General features: G+C 44.3%; 1 protein-coding gene across 1 annotated transcript in view; it reads left to right on the top strand.

The window, feature by feature from the left end:
• Positions 1 to 19363, top strand: part of corin (corin, serine peptidase) — a 156447-nt gene that overhangs the window by 25640 nt on the left and 111444 nt on the right. Inside the window, 1 exon segment of the mRNA XM_055636671.1 lies at positions 14379 to 14586. Coding sequence (XP_055492646.1) covers positions 14379 to 14586 — 208 coding nt within the window.

Genomic DNA, 19363 nt, shown 5'->3' on the forward strand with positions numbered 1-19363 from the left:
ACAAGTTGTTACGTGCGCACCAGTCCGCCAGGTTCTGCACCTCCGCTCTGTATTTTGTTTATAAAGATAATTCATCTTTAAGAATCCTGATTACAGGTGCTGCCTGTACGGAGTTTGAACATTCTCCTTGTGACCTTGTGAGTTTTCTCCTGGTGCTCCGGTTTCCTTCCACACAGTTGCTGCAATTTGGCTGTTCCTGTGATTGAAGATTTTCCTTCAAATGGACTTTGCTGAAGTCTCCAGTGATTTTCATTGTGAAAATTGTAGTTGGAGGGTGAGAAGAACACCCCCACCCCTACAATTCCATCTCACCAAAACACTCATTCAATCTGGACACAATGCGCTAGAGAACATACAAGTTGGGTTTTCATCCAATTTACTTTTTTTCACTCAACAGACAAAAAAAGTAAACTCTCCACCATTTCTAAAGAGACATTAAATCCAGAATCCTTGAAAAACTGAGGAGGTTGAAACTGTTTATTACTTTTTGAATCTCTGAAAAATGTAGCCTTTGCACCTATGGATTGGAATTGAGCCAATGTTCTGTTGTTGTTCAAAATTTTAATGAGACTTGGAACTGAATTACAGACTCATCAGCCTGAGTTGGCGGCAGGAGCGAGTAAGTTATTGCTTGTTCATTAATTTCTACATTTGTGTTCCTCTGAAGTATGCAGGGTCACAAGAAATAGTCAATGTACAAAAGTAAGTCAGTGTTCATTTGAGGATATAATTGAATAGATTAAAAGCATTGGATGTAATGTATTTGGTTTTACAAGAACATTTGAAATATCAGTTCACATTGTGGGCCATAAAATTATTGAATATATTGCAGATGAAATAAATGGATTGAAAACAGAAGGTGCTAATAAATGGGAAAGGCAGTGGGTGTTGTTCAGGGACTCATCCTTTTAATTTTTGATGCAGTCGTATACATACACGTGGAAAGATGTTCTTACAACAATTAATGGAATACAGCTAAGTGTTTAAAGGTTGAATAACAAGTGAAATTTACAAGATGAAAATGTCCCAATTGTATATTGAGGTTAAAGAGCTACAAATGACACTAACGGAGCCAAGTTTAAATTTATGTTAATGACAGACCCGACTGTTAGTTAGAAATTCAGAGTCAACATTCACCTTCTAGCAACATTGCTGCCCTAGCATTAAGCATCAAGGACATTTGATTATAAATCAAAATAAGTTATTTTGCCCTTGTCGATATTACTATATCACTTATGCTGTATTCCTTCTGTAGCGATTTTTTAGTTGGGAGTTAGTGTGGAAACAGGCCCTTTGGCCCACTGAGTCTGCACTGACCAGCGATCACCCGTACACTGGTTCTATCCTACAAATTAGGGACAATTTACAGAAATCAGTTAACTTACAAATCTACACATCTTTGGAATATGGGGGGGGGGGGGGGGGAACTGGAGTACCCAGAGTAAACCCACGTGGTCTTGGGGAGAACGCGAATATTCTGTACTGACAGCACTTGTCGTCAAGATGGAACCTGGGTCTCTCTGGTGCTGTAAGGCAGCAACTTGACCACTGCACCAGGAATGAGTAGGTTAACCCAGTAATGAGTAGGTTAACCTATGATGAGCGTTTGTCGGCACTGGGCCTATACTCTATGGAGTTTAGAAGAATGAGGGGTGACCTCATTGAAACATACAGAATAGTAAAAGGTTTGGATGAAGTGGATGTGGAGAGGATGTTTCCACTAGTGGGAGAGACTCGGGCTAGACGTCATAGCCTCAGAATTAAAGGACATTCTTTTACGAAGGATATAAGAAGAAATGTCTTTAATCAGAGAGTGGCGAATCTGTGGAATCGTTTGCCACAGAAGGCTGTGAAGGGCATCAGTGGATATTTTTAAGGCAGAGATAGATAGATTCTTAATTAATAAAGGTGTCAGAGGTCATGATGAGAAGGCAGAGAATGGGGTTAGGAGGGAGAGCATCCATGATTGAATGGTGTAGACGATGGGCCGAATGGCCTAATTCTACTCCTATCACTTATGACCATTCGTTTGTTGGGTTCAGAAGCTTTTGGTTGGGGTGAATCCAGGTCATTATTTCAGCCTCCTGACATTGCCATGAACACCTGTTGCTCAAGTTCCCCAATCCCCCAAACTGACCTTCCTCCGATACAGAAGGATGGTCAGCATGGGCCCCACCCATGGACTTCCTCTGGATGCCTTTGACAGCTAGCAAAGCACCAGCCCCTGCTCTGCCCACTGTCCAATGATTTTTCATGTCTCAATAATTCAGAAGAAATTTAATAACAGTTAAAAATGAAATAATGATTAAAAAGGAAATCAATTAAATAATTAAAACACAAGCAAGTAAAAATATGTAATTGATATTGCCACTCTTCCATAGCCCTGCAGTCCCCAGTCAGTAGATGGCCTTTTGAATAAACTGAGAACTGAGGTCCCCACCCAGTGTAAATGTTGGAGAATCTGGGCAAACTCTTGGTCTGTTACAGGAATCATATTAGTTAGCAGATTAATGACATGTATATTTACCCAGGATTCCAAAAACATACCAGTATTTATACTGAGAAATGCCAGTTGTTCCATGTGTAATAATACACATTATTATTAATGTGCAAATCATATGGTACATTGTGGAGTTTACAAACACGTTGTGGGAATGAAGATTTAGGACTTGCTTGCTCATTTGGGTGCAGTGCCATTTGCTTCATGCACATAGTCTGTTGCCTCCAGCCTCTCTTCCCCAAATCTGGTCAGATATGCACATTATTGTTAAGATCACTGACGTTGAACAGAAACATAGCTGACTTTAATTCACTCGTAGTTTCTGTAGTAACAATTGTTAATACAATGTTCATCTCTTGTGTGCTGGGCAGGCAATAATTCAAACAGTTCAAACTCAGATGTGTAAAAAAAAAAGCATTAAAAATGTCCTACTTTTCCGTTAGTCTCTTTCTCTTCTCTTTATTTGTTTCTATACCTGTTTTGGCCCTGTCATTTACCTGGTCTAAGCTATGGGGAGAGGTTGAGTGGGCTGGGACTCCTTGGCGCGCAGGAGGATGAGGGGTGTATAAAATCATGTATACAATCATGAGAGAAATAGGTTGGGTAGATGCACAGAGCCTCTTGCCCAGAGTAGGTGAATCGAGGACCAGAGAACATAGAATTAAGGTGATGGGAAAAAGATTTAGTAAGAATCTGAGGGTAACTTTTTCACACCAAGGGTGGTGGGTGTATGGAATGAGCTGCCATAGACAGGTAGATGGATAGGACAGGTTTGGACGATTATGGGTCCAACGCAGGCAGGTGGGACTAGTGTAGCTGGGACGTTGGCTGGTGTGGGGAAGTTGGGCCGAAGGGCCTGTTTCCACGCTCTATGATTCTACGACTCAATGGTTTAAATGGACAAGCAGTTCTAAATTGATTTCCTTTACAATCAAGTCAAGTTTATTCGTCACATACACATACGAGATGTGCAGTGAAATGAAAAGTGGCAATGCTCGTGGACTTTGTGCAAAAATCAAACAAACAAACAAACAAACTACAAACAGAATGGAACAGAATCACATATTCTTTTACATATTAAGTATTGTGGGCCCAGTAGAGTGGTACAGTAAAGTTAGTCCCTGGTGAGATATGAGTTTACAGTCCTAATGGCCTCTGGGAAGAAACTCCTTCTCAACCTCTCCATTCTCACAGCATGGCAATGGAGGCGTTTGCCTGACCGTAGCAGCTGGGGTGGAAGGGGTTTCTCATGATCTTATTGGCTCTGGAGTTGCACCTCCTGATGTATAGTTCCTGCAGAGGGGAGAGTGAAGTTCCCATAGTGCGTTTGGCCGAACGCACTACTCTCTGCAGAGCCTTCTTGTTAGTAGGAATCATTTCAATGTTAGTAGGCATTAAATACTTCTAAAAGACTGAGACATTAGAAATATTGAAAACCTTTGACATCTTTGAGGGTTGGGGCTGAGAGTTTGTCAGATGCCAAAGGCCTCCAGAGGAATTTAATGGGCTGACGTTTTTGATCTTGCATAAGGTTAAATTTGGGGATGGGGGAATATGGATGATCAATCCTTTTACCTCTTTGCTTCCCACCATCCAGGGAGACGGAAGGTCTTTGCAGATAAAGTAGGATTCAGTTGCGCTTCTTTTAGTCAGGAGTACAGCATTCGCTATGACCTCCCCTGCACCGGCGAAACCTAATGCAAACTGGATGGTTGCTTTGAGGAAATCCTGCCTTCAGTCTGCAGGGGGCAGCCCTGAGCAACATCCTCTACTCTAATTCTCCATCCTAATCTCACTCTGATTTCTCTGCCTGTAGCTTCTTGATAATAGCACCTCTGCATCTTCCATCAGGACATGCTGCCATATTTGGGATTCAATATCAAATTGTACAACTTTAGAGAACTCCCTTTTTCAGTCGGTATCAGAATTGTCAGACAATCATTTTTTTCCCCTCTCTTTTTAAGCACAGCATGACACACTGGGCATGTCCCACATTTACTTCTCCTCGCAGCCTTTGCCCTCCTTTGTTTGTTTTTCAGTCTCTAGTTGCATTCATTTTGAAGTATTTTGAAGTTCCTTTATTCAGATTCTTCCTCTATCTGCCCCTATTCACCCAACAACCAGATGACCTTGTTTATAGCCTCTCCCAAGAAAAACAATAGCATGTTGCCTGTCCATTTCTTCCACGCATGCTGCCTGACCCTCTGAGTTTCTCCAGCACTTTGACTTCCTCAAGATTCCAGCATCTGAGGTTCTATGTGTCTCGATGGCGGCGGTGCCATCAAGTGTGGCAGTCTCGCCTGCAGCTGTCGTCCTTTCATCCTTTTTTATTTTTAGTTTGTCAAAAGTTTTGTTTTAGAGGCCTTTTAGTATTTTTTATGTGGGGGAGGGGGGGTGGGAAGGGCGAAACTGTGTTTTCCCGTCGCTACCTGGGTCGAGGATGCGTCTATTCCCCGAGCCGCGTCTTCGCCCCCTCCTCGCGGCCTACCATCTGGATTGGCGCAGCCTTTCCTGCCGGAGACCAGCCAGAGCTTTAGCTTTAGCGGCGGCGCAGCACTGAAGTACCATCGTGGAGCGGCCAATGTCTCACCAGGGTCACCGTGTTGGAGCACCTGTGTGCTGGGACTGCCGACTCTAACACCGTGGAGCGGTGGTCTGCGGAGCTTCCAGCCGCGGGCGGCGCTGACTTTAACATCGCGGAGACCTGGGATCTCTCAACCAAGGTCGCCAGTGTTGAAGCTCCGCCCAGCTCGGCCTGTGGACTTCGGGAGCCGCAGTCGCTGGTAGGAAGCGGCCGATTCGGAACGCCAAGCCGCTGAGAGTGTTCTTCCAACATCCGGCGAGAGGGCCTGAAACATCAGGGTCGCTGTTGCAGCGACTGCAGAGACCTCAACAGGCCCCAACCATGGGTGAACAAAGAGGAAGAGGACTGAACGTTGTTGCCTTCCCTCACAGTGGGAAACGTTGATTCTGCTGTGGGGGGGATGTTTTTATGTTTAATGTTAAATTCTATAGTGTTGTGTTTATCTTATTTGTGTGCTGCATGGTAACTCAAATTTCACTGCACCAATTGGTGTATGTGACAATAAATGTCTTTTGTCCTTTGTCCTCAATGCCCCCATTGCCGTTTGTCTTATTCATCATCACTCCCCCCTCCACCCACCTCTCTGTGACTTAAACTGACCTGGTTTCTTTCTTTTCCCAGTTATGACACGAGGTCTTTGATCTGAAATATTATCTCTTGTTGCAAAATGCTTCCTGGTCTGCTGGGAGCTTTCTGTTTATGCTTGAAGCAAAATTGTTGCTTCTACTGTTCACCATTGAGCTGGATTTTATACCCTTTTCCCCCACTATATTATTGAGCAGATAATAAAGTTTGAGCAAAAGGACACAGAATAGGGGGTAACAAAGATAAATATTCTTGCACATTTATAGTAAGAAGTAGTAAGATGAGCACCTGAAATGTTGCAGCGTAGAGGTCTCTTGGTCCAATGCTGGGGAATGACTAGTGTAGATGGGAACTTGATGGCTGGCATAGACCTGGTGTGGCAAAGAGTTCACTTCCCTGATGTATGACTCTATGACATATCTAATTGCTATGAGACTGGTACATGGATAGGACAGATTTGGAGGGAAATGGGCCAAACGTGGGTAAGTGGGATCAGTGTAGCTGGGATATGTTGGTCGCTGTGGACAATTTGGGCTGATGGGCCTGTTTCCACGCTGTATCACTCTGTGACTATGAGATGTTTCTTCTTTTTTTTTTTTTTTTGTTTATTTTATTAGAAGTTTAATACAGCACAAAACAGTACAGTGGAACCTAATTTTAGGTGCCAAATATGTAATACCGTAATCCATTCTATGTACAACCTCTAGTTTTATGTTATGAAAAGGAAGTAAGCAAGACAAGAAAAAGAAAACAATAGAAAGAGGAAAAAGTGGAAAAATAGATGGTAGAGAGTAGAAAAACGTGAAGTGTGTATATAAAAAATAAAAAAGAAAGAGGGAAAGTGGAAAGTAGAAATAGAAGAGAAGGCCTCTTAAAAGAGAATTTTTCAAATCTGTATTCGGAGATGTAGATCTATCCGCGTCATGAACTGAAATCAACAATCTTTACGGTACCGCTGCATCACATGATTCCAAAAAGTCGATGAAAGGAGACCAACTCCTTAAGAATTGGTCATATTTATCTATTAGTCGGAGTCTCATTTCTTCAAGGCGTGCTATGTCCATCATATTCCTAATCCACATTTTAACAGTTGGTATGGTTGTATTTTTCCAAAATTTAAGTATCAATTTCTTTCCAATTATTAACCCATAATTAAAAAAAACATTTTAATCTTTATTTAAATTGGTATCTTCTCCTATTATTCCAAATATAATCCATTCCGTTTTGGGTTCTATTCTTGACTTGAAAAGCTTTGTAAATATATCAAATATATCACTCCAAAATGTATTCAACTTTGTACATCCTACAAATGAATGTGTTATATTAGCATTTTGAAACAAACATTTATCGCATCTGGGAGAGACGTTTGGATAAAATTTATTCAACCTCGTTTTTGAATAATATAGTCTATATAATAATTTGAATTGAATTAAATTATGTCTTGCATTAATAGAACAGTTATGTGTATTCATCAAATACTTTTCCCATCTATCCTTTGAGATCTTTATCATTAGCTTATGTTCCCAATGTTTCTTCTATAACAGGAATTGGATCCACTCTTGCATGACGAGATATGATTAAGTCTTTAAAATGTTTATTCGAATGGAATACAACCATAGTTGTGGCTGCTGGGCAGTAGTATGGAAATAGCTACTTTAAAAGGTAACTGTCCATGTTTTGACTTGGATGGTACAGAGAAGTGCTGAAATATTTATGGTGAGGAGGAGCCAGAAGATATTTCAGTGGTGGTCCTTTGGAAACATTCATCCCTCAGCCAGAGAGTTGATTTCAAATCCCACCGTATAGATTTGAGTGTAGAAATCCAGGCGTAGAAGGATGGATGATTGCACTGTCAGAAATCTTTGTTTTGAATGAGATGTTAAATCACTGACTCATCTCCAAGGAAGATGTGAAGCACTTGAGGGCACAATTTGAAGGGAGGAAGAGCAATTATTATTCAATTAAATATAAATGGTGATATTGATGGGTTAGTAAGTACGTTTGCTGAAGGCACCAAAATTGGAGGAGTTGCAGACGTTGAGGAAGGCTGTCAGAAGATACAACGGGATATAGATCAGCTGGAGAAATGGGCAGATAAATTGCAGACAGCGTTTAAACTGAGCAAGTGTGAGGCGTTGCAAATTGGGAGGTTGAATGTAAGTGGAAAGTATACAGTTAATCGCAAGGTCCTTATAGGCATTGACGTGCAGTGGGATCCTGGGGTCCAAGTAGCAACACAAGCAGATAAGGTGGTAAAGAAGGCTTATTGGTAGGAGCATCGAATATAAGTCAGGAAGTCATGATGCAGCTTTATAGGACTTTGGTTAGGCCACATATGGAGCATAGTTCTGGTCGCCCCATTACAGGAAAGATGTGGAGGATTTGGAGAGAATGCATTTACCAGTATGCTGCCTGGATCAGGATTTCAGCTACGGGGAGATTTTGGATAGACGGATTGTTTTCTCTGGACCCTCGAAGGGTGAGAGGAGACTTGGTGGAAGTATATAAAATCATGAGAGGTATAGATGAGGTAGACACTCAGAACTTTTTTCCCAGGTACCCTAGGATTTCCCAGGAATTAGCCACAGTCATACATGGCAGCAGGCCTGGCTCGACCACCACGGAGCCAGGAATCCATCCGGAAAGAACCGGCGGCCCGCGTGACCTGTCGCAGGAAGACCAGGCAGGCCGCGACCTTTAGGTGGGGGTTAGCCGCTGAGCCCGGCCCCTGCTTATCCCCCGAAGACCATAAAATCGAAGATAAGGGAGTTGGCAACGATGGTCATTAGGAGCGAGGCCGGGAGGAAAGTTTACCGGGGTCTTGTCTTCCGCACCCTCGAGGTCGGCTGCGGTAGAAAAATCTCCGGGGCACAGAGTTGGCTGAGCAAGGAAAGGGAATTCGGTTTGCAGAACGTTGCAGATGGAGGCAGTGGCTGGAGACCCTGCAGGAGCCTGGGCACCGCTCCATTCGACCTAGCGCCCCGAACGGACTTTGGAAATGGCACCAAATCTGGCGACTCGAAAACGTATTTCACTGTGGTTTGCTCATGTGATATTAAAGCACCATTTCACTGATGAGCTTAAAATGGAGTCATGTTCAGCACATATTGTGGGCTGAAGGGCCTGTTCTTGTAATTTATTGTTCTAAATAGAATAAATTAAATTAATAGAAAGAAAACAAGCTATCTCTTGTTGGTGGAATTAACTGGTCCACTTAACTATACAACAAAAGGCCGGAGGAGCTCTGGGGACCAGGCAGCATCTGTGGAGGGAATGGTTAGATGATGTTTCAGGTCACGGACCTCCTTTAGTTTGATGGAGTTGTGTGGGGGGTGTTAAGGCAAAGTCTAACAAGTGATAAGTGGATAATGGTGGGAGTGGGAATTGGCAGATGGGTGGAGTTAATTATTTATGCCCCTGTCCCACTTAGGAAACCTCTGGAGACTTTGCACCCCACCCAAGGTTTCCGTGCGGTTCCTGGAGGTTCCCGGGGTTTTTTGTCAGTCTCCCTACCTGCTTCCACTACCTGCAACCTCCGGGAACCGCATGGAAACCTTGGGTGGGGCGCAAAGTCTCCAGAGGTTTCCGTTCAGGTTTCCTAAGTGGGACAGGGGCATTTAGTGTCAATGGGTCGAAGTGAAAAGGAGGCAAAAGGGTAAGGAAAGAGGAATGTGAACCCTATGTTAAATGTAAAGCCTGAGAGGGGGATATAAGGGAGAAGGTGACGAGGGTGGGGGAAAGATGACAATAAAAGGGCAATAGGGGACGGGGATGGTGGATGAGTGTATGGAGGAGGCAGGGTAGGGGTTTGGCAGAGAAAATAGAGGGTTGTTAGTGGAGTTATTACTGGAAATTGTTGTTGTTCCTCCAGTTTGCGCGTGGCCTCACTGCCAATAGAGGAGGACAAGGGCAGAAAGATCGGTATGGGACGTGGAAGGAGAGTTAAAATGATTAGCAACTGAGAGCTCCTTGGTGGACAAGGCACACTTGTTTGGGCAAAACTGTTGCCTGATCTACGCTTGATTTTGCCAAACTAAGGATACATTGGGAATGTTGAATGCTCTAGACGAGGTTGGAAGAGGTGCACGTAAATCTCTGTCTCATCTGGTAGGGCTGCTTTGGCCCCTGGATGGAAGTGAGAGAGGAGGTGCAGGGACAGGTGTTACATTTCCTGAGGTTACAAGGGAAATTACCTGGGGAGGGACTCGGTTGGGTGGGAAGGGATGAGTGAACCAAGGAACAGGGGCAGCAGAGCAGTAGAGTTGCTGCCTTACAGTGCTTGCAGCGCTGGAGATCCGGGTTCGACCCTGACTATGGGTGCTGTCTGTACGGAGGGTGTACGTTCTCCCCGTGACCCCATGGATTTTATCCGAGATCTTCGGTTTCCAAAGATGTACAGGTTTGTAGGTTAATTGGCTAGGTAGAAGTGTAAATTGGCACCACGATGTGTAGGATAGTGTTAATGTGTGGGGATTGCTGGTTGGTGCGGACTCGGTGGGCCGAATGGCCTGTTTCCGTGATGTATCTCTAAACTAAACTGCAGAGTAAACTCTGAGTAAACAGAGTAAAGGGGTGGGGATGGGAAAATGTGACTAGTGATGGGATCATGTTGAAGGTGGCGGCTATGTTGGAGAATGATAAGTTCGATGTGGGATGAAAGGTGATAAGTGGGAAGAATTTGTGACAGAGACCTAAGATGGGCTATAAAAAGAGTTGCCTTGATAGGTCAAATTTCCTTTGTTGCATGTCTTTAAAGCCTTTCAACTTGAACCAACCAGCACAAATAATAATGTCGGCACTGCTTAATGAAAGCTAAGAAAGCATTTGCTTTATGCTTCCTTCAATTTATTCTAGTTAAAAATAGAACAATAACTTGTTGCAGCTTGACAGGCACGTTAACTCAACAACGCAACAAATAAATGTAAAATAAACAATAATACTATAAATTATCAGTAACACTTAATAACGGTAATAGTGTAAGCTGAAGTATATAGTGCAACCTTATACAACATATAACCATATAAATTACAGCACGGAAACAGGCCATCTCGGCCCTACAAGTCCGTGCCGAACAAATTTTTTTCCCCTTAGTCCCACCTGCCTGCACTCATACCATAACCCTCCATTCCCTTCTCATCCATATGCCTATCCAATTTATTTTTAAATTATACCAATGAACCTGCCTCCACCACTTCCACTGGAAGCTCATTCCACACCGCTACCACTCTCTGAGTAAAGAAGTTCCCCCTCATGTTACCCCTAAACTTCTGTCCCTTAATTCTGAAGTCATGTCCTCTTGTTTGAATTTTCCCTATTCTCAAAGGGAAAAGCTTGTCCACATCAACTCTGTCTATCCCTCTCATCATTTTAAAGACCTCTATCAGGTCCCCCCTTAACCTTCTGCGCTCCAGAGAATAAAGACCTAACTTATTCAACCTATCCATAGTAGTTTGGTGCTGAGGTCGGGTTGTGCCTAATGGTTGGTGGGAAGAAGCTGGAAGTAATGATTCTCGGGCTCCTGGAATGCTTCTTGATGTGCTGCTTTTTAAAAGAATGTTGAAAATTGATGTACAGTGGCTTGCAAAAGTATTCATACCCCTTGAACTTTTCCACATTTTGTCACGTTACAACCACAAATGTAAATGTATTTTATTGGGATTTTATGTGATAGACCAACACAAAGTGGCGCATAATTGTGAAGTGGAAGGAAAAATGAATGAATGAATGAATGAATCTCTTTATTGTCATTGCACATGGTACAACGAAATTTAAAAGTCAATCCCACGGTGCGATTCACAAGAGCAATTTTAAATATATAAGAAAAGGTAAAAATACATACATATAAAAAAATTAAAAAATTACAGATAAATAACAATAGCAGCTGAGGTAGAGCCATTCAGTTGAATGTGAGTGTTATTTCTTATTTTGCATTGTTAAGTTCACGTATGGCTATGGGGTAGAAGCTGTCTCTGAGTCTGTTTGTGCGAGTTTTGAAAGACCTGTACCGTCTGCCAGAGGGCAGCAGGTGGAACAGGTTGTGTCCAGGGTGGGAAGCGTCCTTCAAGATGTTGGCTGTCCTGCCAAGGCAGCGAGAGCTGAAAATAAGGGCAGTGGGCAGCCAGTGATTTTTTGTGCGGTGTTGATGACCCTTTGAAGGGCTCTCCTGTCCGCTGCAGAGCAGCTGGCATACCATGTGGTTATACAGTACGCCAGCACACTCTCAATGGAGCAGCGGTAGAAGGACACCAGCAGCTTCTCCTCCAGTTTGTTTTTCCTGAGGATCCTCAGAAAGTAGAGTCGCTGCTGGGCCTTCTTGACTGGTGTGGTGGTGTTTGTAGTCCAGGAGAGATCCTCCGTAATTTGTGTGCCCAGGAATCTGAAGTCTGAGACCCTTTCCACACAATCCCCATTGATGAATAGGGGTTTGAGGGCTGCACTGTTCTTACGGAAGTCTATGATAATTTCCTTTGTTTTTGTGGTGTTTAGGATGAGGTTGTTGTCTGAACACCACGCTGCCAGTCTGTGGACTTCCTCCCTGTAGGCTGTCTCATCTCCTCCTGAGATGCGCCCAACCACAGTCGTGTCGTCCGCAAACTTGACGATGGTGTTGGTGGAGTGGGCAGGGACACAATCGTGGGTGTAGAGGGCGTAGAGGAGAGGGCTCAACACACAGCCCTGTGGGGAGCCAGTGCTTAGTGTGATGGGGGTGGAGAGGTGATGGCCCAATCTGACGGTCTGGGGGCGGTTTGACAGAAAGTCCTTGATCCAGAGGCAGATGGGTTGGGAGAGTCCTAAATCCATGAGTTTGGTGACCAGTCTGCTGGGGATGATGGTATTGAAGGCGGAGCTAAAGTCAATGAAAAGCATCCTCACATAGCTCCCCTGGTGTTGGAGGTGGGTCAGTGCAGTGTGAAGAGCAGTGGCGATGGCATTCTCAGTGGACCTATTTGCTCTGTAGGCAAACTGGTGTGGATCGAAGGTGGACGGGAGGCTGGCTTTGATGTGCTGCTGGACCAGCCTCTCGAAACACTTCATGATGACTGGTGTGAGAGCGACCGGTCGGTAGTCGTTAAGGCCGCTGATAACAGGCTTTTTTGGTAGTGGGATGATTGTGGCAGACTTCAGGCACAGTGGGGTGATGGATTTGGACAGGGACAGGTTGAAGATTTTCGTGAAGACCTCGGAGAGCTGGTCTGCACATTCCTTCAGAACCTTTCCTGTCACGCCATCCGGGCCGGCAGCCTTCCTCGGGTTCACCACCCTGAGCACCTGCCTCACTTCATGTTCCTGCACAGTGAGAGTGTAGTTGTTGTTGTTAGGGGCTGGTGGGAGAATGGTGACGAGCTCTTCTGGTTCTGCCTCGAAGCGAGCAAAGAAGCACTTCAGCTCCTCTGCCAGTGAGGCGTCGCCGTCGGCCGTCGTGCTGTTGCTGGGCTTGTAGTTGGTGATGTGCTGGATGCCCTGCCACACCCGCCGTGGATCGTTGTTGTTAAAGTGGTCCTCTATCTTCCTCTTGTGGGCCGCTTTGGCATCCCTGATGCCTTTCTTCAGGTTGGCTCTAGCAGCGCTGTACAGGGCTCTGTCGCCAGACCTGAAGGCGTTGTTGCGGTCCTTGAGGAGAGTTTGGAATGATAGGTGGTTTTCAAATTTTTTTACAAATAAAAAACTGAAAAGTGTGGCGTGCAAAAGTATTCGGCCCCCCTGAGTCAATACTTTGTAGAACCACCTTTCGCTGCAATTACAGCTGCAAGTCTTTTGGGGTATGTCTCTACCAGCTTTGCACATCTAGAGACTGAAATTTTTGCCCATTCTTCTTTGCAAAATAGCTCAAGCTCAGTCAGATTGGATGGCGAGCATCTATGAACAGCAATTTTCAAGTCTTGCCAGAGATTCTCAATTGGATTTAGGTCTGGACTTTGACTAGGCCATTCTAACACATGAATATGCTTTGATCTAAACCATTCCATTGTAGCTCTGGCTGTATGTTTAGGGTCGTTTTCCTGCTGGAAGGTGAACCTCCGCCCCAGTCTCAAGTCTTTTGCAGACTCTAATAGGTGTTCTTCCAAGAATGCCCTGTATTTGGCTCCATCCATCTTCCCATCAACTCTGACCAGCTTCCCCGTCCCTGCTGAAGAAAAGCAACCCCACAGCATGATGCTGCCACCACCATGTTTCACAGTGGGGATGGTGTGTTCAGGGTGATGTGCAGTGTTAGTTTTCCGCCACACATAGCGTTTTGCATTTAGGCCAAAGTTTGGCCTCATCTGACCAGAGCACCTTCCTCCACATGTTTGCTGTGTCCCCCACATGGCTTGTGGCAAACTGCAAACGGGACTTCTTATGGCTTTTTTTCAACAATGGCTTTTATGGCTTTCTTATGGCTTTTTTTCAGTTTTTTATTTGTAAAAAAATTTGAAAACCACGTATCACTTTCCTTCCACTTCACAATTATGCGCCACTTTGTGTTGGTCTATCACATAAAATCCCAATAAAATACATTTACATTTGTGGTTGTAACGTGACAAGATGTGGAAAAGTTCAAGGGGTATGAATACTTTTGCAAACCACTGTATATAGATCATGTGCAGGCAGAAAGTTTAGTTGATCTTCACATTGTTTTCAGCATAGATATTGTGGACTATGTTCTTCTGCTGTACTGTTCGATATTCTATGTTCTAATGTTAATCTTGTTTGCCTATTCCACTACAGGTGCCTGTAACAATGCAAGCCACAGTCTATGTGAAATGCTGCCCTACAAACAGACCACTTCAGTGTCCTATCTCTCACATTTCAACATCACAGACGTGGAAATACTTATCCGTTTCTTCAATCAGCTTAAACAGATGCGTTGTTATCAGCACATCATGCACTTTGGGTGCAGCATTGCCTTTCCAGAATGTATCGACAGCATTGAGAGGTATGTGCTCACAAAGGCTAGCGGCCTTTGATTTGTGTAGGGAGGTTGCCTTTGAGGGCTGGTATGGGTTGGACCAGGGTGAGTGGTGTAACTGGATGGGGCTCAGGACTGCCCCTTGAGTGGTATGATGAGGGCGGGACATTTGTTGAAGACTTCTCTTCCATATCATGACAGAAGACCCAGATCGTGCGGTCTCACTTATCATTTCCTCTCGGATAGGTTTTAAGCTGCTGTTCAGACCAAGGGCAAAGTGGTAAAATGTTTGAAAATCTTTGAATATCTGATGTCTCTTGTTTTACATTTTAATTAACGCTAATAAATTTGAGTTATTTCTTTCAAATGTCAGACGAGTTTGTGTTTGTTAATTTCATTTCCCTGTACATTTTTACTTCAGTGTCTCGTATACTTGCATTAGTTTCACAATTCTCAAAACAATCTCTTTGCTATCTTCCCTTCCATTATAATGTTACATTTTGAGTCGAGGAGCTTTTTTTTAAATTCTTCAGTTAGTCTGTATCATTGTAAGTTCAAAATTGTGCACAACATGGCAAGTGTTACCTGGAGTTCATGTGTATCCAATTGAGATGTGTTCCAGTTTTGGGGTAACTTGCCAACCATGGTTTCAGTTGAATAATTTGATTTTCCACCCATGCTCCTTTGTATTCTAGTGATGTAATTTTAGACACAAAGTGCTGGAGTAGTTCAGCAAGTCAGGAAGTATCTCTGGAGAAAAAAGATGGGTGACATTTTGGGTTGGGACCCTTCTTAGAATTTTAGTGTGTCTGGGCTCTGCCACTGGAGCCCCCAGGCTGAGAGATCTGCCACTGATCCAATGGTGTATCAAACTGAAGCAACTTCAAGTTCAAGTTCAAGAGAGTTTATTGTCATGTGTCCCTGTATAGGACAATGAAATTCTTGCTTTGCTTCAGCACAAAGAAAATAGTAGGCGTTTACTACAAAACAGATAAATGTGTCCATATACCATAATATAAATATATACACACATGAATAAATAAACTGATAAAGTGCAAATAACAGAAAATGGGTTATTAATAATTAGAGTTTTGACCGAGCCAGGTTTTAATAGCCTGATGGCTGTGGGGAAGTAGCTATTCCTGAACCTGGTTGTTGCAGTCTTCAGGCTCCTGTACCTTCTACCTGAAGGTAGCAGGGAGATGAGTGTGTGGCCAGGATGGTGTGGGTCTTTGATGATACTGCCAGCCTTTTTGAGGCAGCGACTGCGATAAACCCCCTCGATGGAAGGAAGGTCAGAGCCGATGATGGACTGGGCAGTGTTTACTACTTTTTGTAGACGTTTCCTCTCCAGGGCGCTCAAATTGCCGAACCAAGCCACGATGCAACCGGTCAGTATGCTCTCGACTGTGCACCTGTAGAAGTTAGAGAGAGTCTTTCTTGACAAACCGACTCTCCGTAATCTTCTCATGAAGTAGAGGCGCTGATGAGCTTTCTTGATAATTGCATTAGTGTTCTCGGAACAGGAAAGATCTTCAGAGATGTGCACGCCCAGGAATTTGAAGCTTTTGACCCTTTCAACCATCAGGTACGCACAGGTTGCTATAGATGGGGCTGTGGGTCGCCATCCTACTCCTTCCAAAGTCCACAATCAGTTCCTTGGTTTTGCTGGTGTTGAGGGTCAGGTTATTGCGCTCGCACCATATGGACAGTTGCTCGATCTCTCTTCTGTATTCTGACTCATCCCCATCAGTGATACGTCCCACAACAGTGGTGTCATCAGCGAACTTGATGATGGAGTTTGCACTGTGACTGGCTTCGCAGTCATGAGTATAGAGTGACCCAGTTCTGCGAGATTGGTAACCAGCTTGGAGGGGATGATTGTGTTAAATGCCGAGCTGTAATCGATGAATAACAGCCTGACATATGAGTTTTTGTTGTCCAAGTAGTCCAGAGCCGAGTGGAGGGCCAGCGAGATCGCATCCACCGTTGATCTGTTGTGGCGGTAAGCGAACTGCAGTGGGTCCAGGTTTTTGACGAGGTAGGAGTTGATTTGCTCCATGATCAACCTCTCAAAGCACTTCATCACCACTGGCGTTAGTGCCACTGGTCGATAGTCATTGAGGCACGTCATCTTACTGTTCTTGGGCACTGGTATTATTGATGCCCTCTTAAAGCAGGTAGGGACCTCAGACCTCAGAAGTGAGAGGTTGAAAATGTTCGTAAAAACTCCAGTCAGTTGGTCCGCACAGGTTTTTAGAACACAACCCGGTATACCATCAGGTCCAGGTGTTTTTCGGGGGTTCACCCCTCTGAAGGATTTCCTGACGTCGGCCTCTGTGACTGAGACTGAAATGCCATCACAGTGAATGGGGGCTCGGGAAGGCACATCAGTATTCTCCCTATCAAAGCGTGCATAAATCGCATTGAACTCGTCAGGGACTGATGTTTCGCTGACATTCGAGCTGCCTCCTGGTTTCGCCTTGTAGGAGGTGATTGCATTCAGGCCCCGCCACAGCTGCCGAACATCTGTCTCATCCTCCAGTTTGGAGCAGAAGTCCCTTTTAGCCTTTTTGATGGCCAAGGTCGTATCTGGACTTCTTGTAGACCACTGTATCATCTGACATGAGTGCCCGGTGTCTGGTCTTCAGGAGAGTGCGGATCTCAAAGTTCATCCAAGGTTTCTGATTGGGAAACACTCGGAAGGTTTTGATGGGGATGCATCGTCTGGTGTTTGTTGACCACGGCGTGCAGCTCCTCCAGTGCCAAATGGACGTCTGCCTGGGGTGGGATGTAGACCGCGGTCAGGATAATGGAGGTGAATTCCCTTGGGAGGTAGAAGGGACGGCACTTCACCACCAGGTATTCCAGGTGTGGAAAACAGGAGTTGGACAGGGCAGCCACATCTGAGCACCACGCAGAGTTGACCATGAGGCAGACGCCTCCTCCTCTCCCTTTCCCAGATGCCAGTGTACAGTCCATATGGTGGATGGAGAACCCTTCAGGCTGGACCGCTGAGTCTGGGGAGCTGGGGGTGAGCCATGTCTCTGTGAAACAGAACACAGAGCATTCCCACAGAGTAAGTACTGCAGTTCCCTTTGAAATGAGTGGGGAAAGCATGAGTAGTTCATTTGATCTCATTTAGGTTGGTTTGGAGATACAGCGCAGAAACAGGCCCTTTGGCCCACCGAGCCTGCGCCGACTAGCAATCCCTGTACACTAGTAGTATCCTACACACTAGTGACAATTTACAATTTTTACCGAAGCCAATTAACCTACAAACCTGTTCGTCTTTGGAGTGTGGGAGGAAACCAGAGCACACGGAGAAAACCTACGCGGTCATGGGCAGAACGTACAAACTCCATACAGACAGTGTCCGCAGTCAGGATTGAACCCAGATCTCTGCCGCTGGAAGGCCGCAACTCCACCACTATGCCACTCTGTCACCCCTGCAAACCCATGTGGTCACAGGGAGAACGTACAAACGCAGTTAAATAGATTTAATATTTTAATTGTTTTGTGTATGTATTTGTATTTCTACTAGTAGTTTTTTAAATCATTATTTTATTTTTTTAACAGGTCTTAAAATAGCTCAAGGCTTGTTAAGTGTTTGTGAAATGTCAACAGGCAATTGACACCTCTGTGTGCACACATTGTGATTTGCAAAACTGCAGAGTGGTCCTTGGTGTTTATGACTTGCTTATGTTAGGAGGCCACTGGGATGAACATATTGACATATGCAGTGATGTCAGTCAGCGTAAGGAGCCTGCCCTTGGCATGGCATGATTCCTTACATATGGACATATGAATTTGGATCAATTCAACCTCTTCCACCAATTAACTAGTGGAATTGTACTTTAATTGTAAACTCAACTCTGCATTCTTGTCTATTGAGAGATCTTTTCACTCCCTTGCGATTCCTTAAAAACACTAAAAAAATCTATTTCCACAGCCTTTCCACAGGAAAGGGTGAGTGAAGTTCCACAGGAACTTCACTCACCCCCCTGCAGGAACTATACAACAGGAGGTGCAACTCCAGAGCAAACAAAATCATGAGAGACCTCTTCCACCCCTGCAACGGACTGTTCCAGCCGCTACGGCCAGGCAAACGCCTCCGTTGCCATGCAGTGAGAACGGAGAGGTTGAGAAGGAGTTTCTTCCCAGAGGCAATTCGGACTGTAAACGCCTTTCTCACCAGGGACTAGCTCTACAGAACGTTATTTCCTTCTATTATTTATTATGTAAAAGAATATGTGTGTTATGATTGTGTTTATAATTTGTTTCGTTGTTATGTTGTTTGTCTTTTGCACAAAAGTCCGCGAGCATTGCCACTTTCATTTCACTGCACATCTCGTATGTGTATGTGACAAATAAACTAAACTTGACTTGACTTGACTTTTTTCCACAGAAACGTTCTTCCTCAATAATCAACAATGTTTATTTGTCGTTCATTGGATCTGAATGAGAACAATGAAATTCTTACTTGCTGCAGCTGCGTTGACACATCAGCAATAACAGCTTGGAAGTATAAGATAAATCAGTTATTATAAGTAAACAAGACCATGGTGGTGCAGAAATCAAAGTACTTAGTTAGAGCAACCAATGTGGTACAAAGTCCATAGTAAATCAGTGTTAAGGTAGTCTTGTGGTTAGGATTGTGCATGCTGGTTCTAGAACCTAATGGTTGACAGGAGGAAGCTGCTCTTGAACCTGGAAAGAATGATTCTCAGGCTCCTGTACCACTACCACCACCACCACCACCACATGGTAGCAGTATGATGAGAAGGTGGCCAGGGGTATTGAG

This window comes from Leucoraja erinacea, chromosome 1 (genome assembly GCF_028641065.1).
Source record: "Leucoraja erinacea ecotype New England chromosome 1, Leri_hhj_1, whole genome shotgun sequence".
In the NCBI taxonomy this organism is placed as follows: Eukaryota; Metazoa; Chordata; class Chondrichthyes; order Rajiformes; family Rajidae; genus Leucoraja; species Leucoraja erinaceus.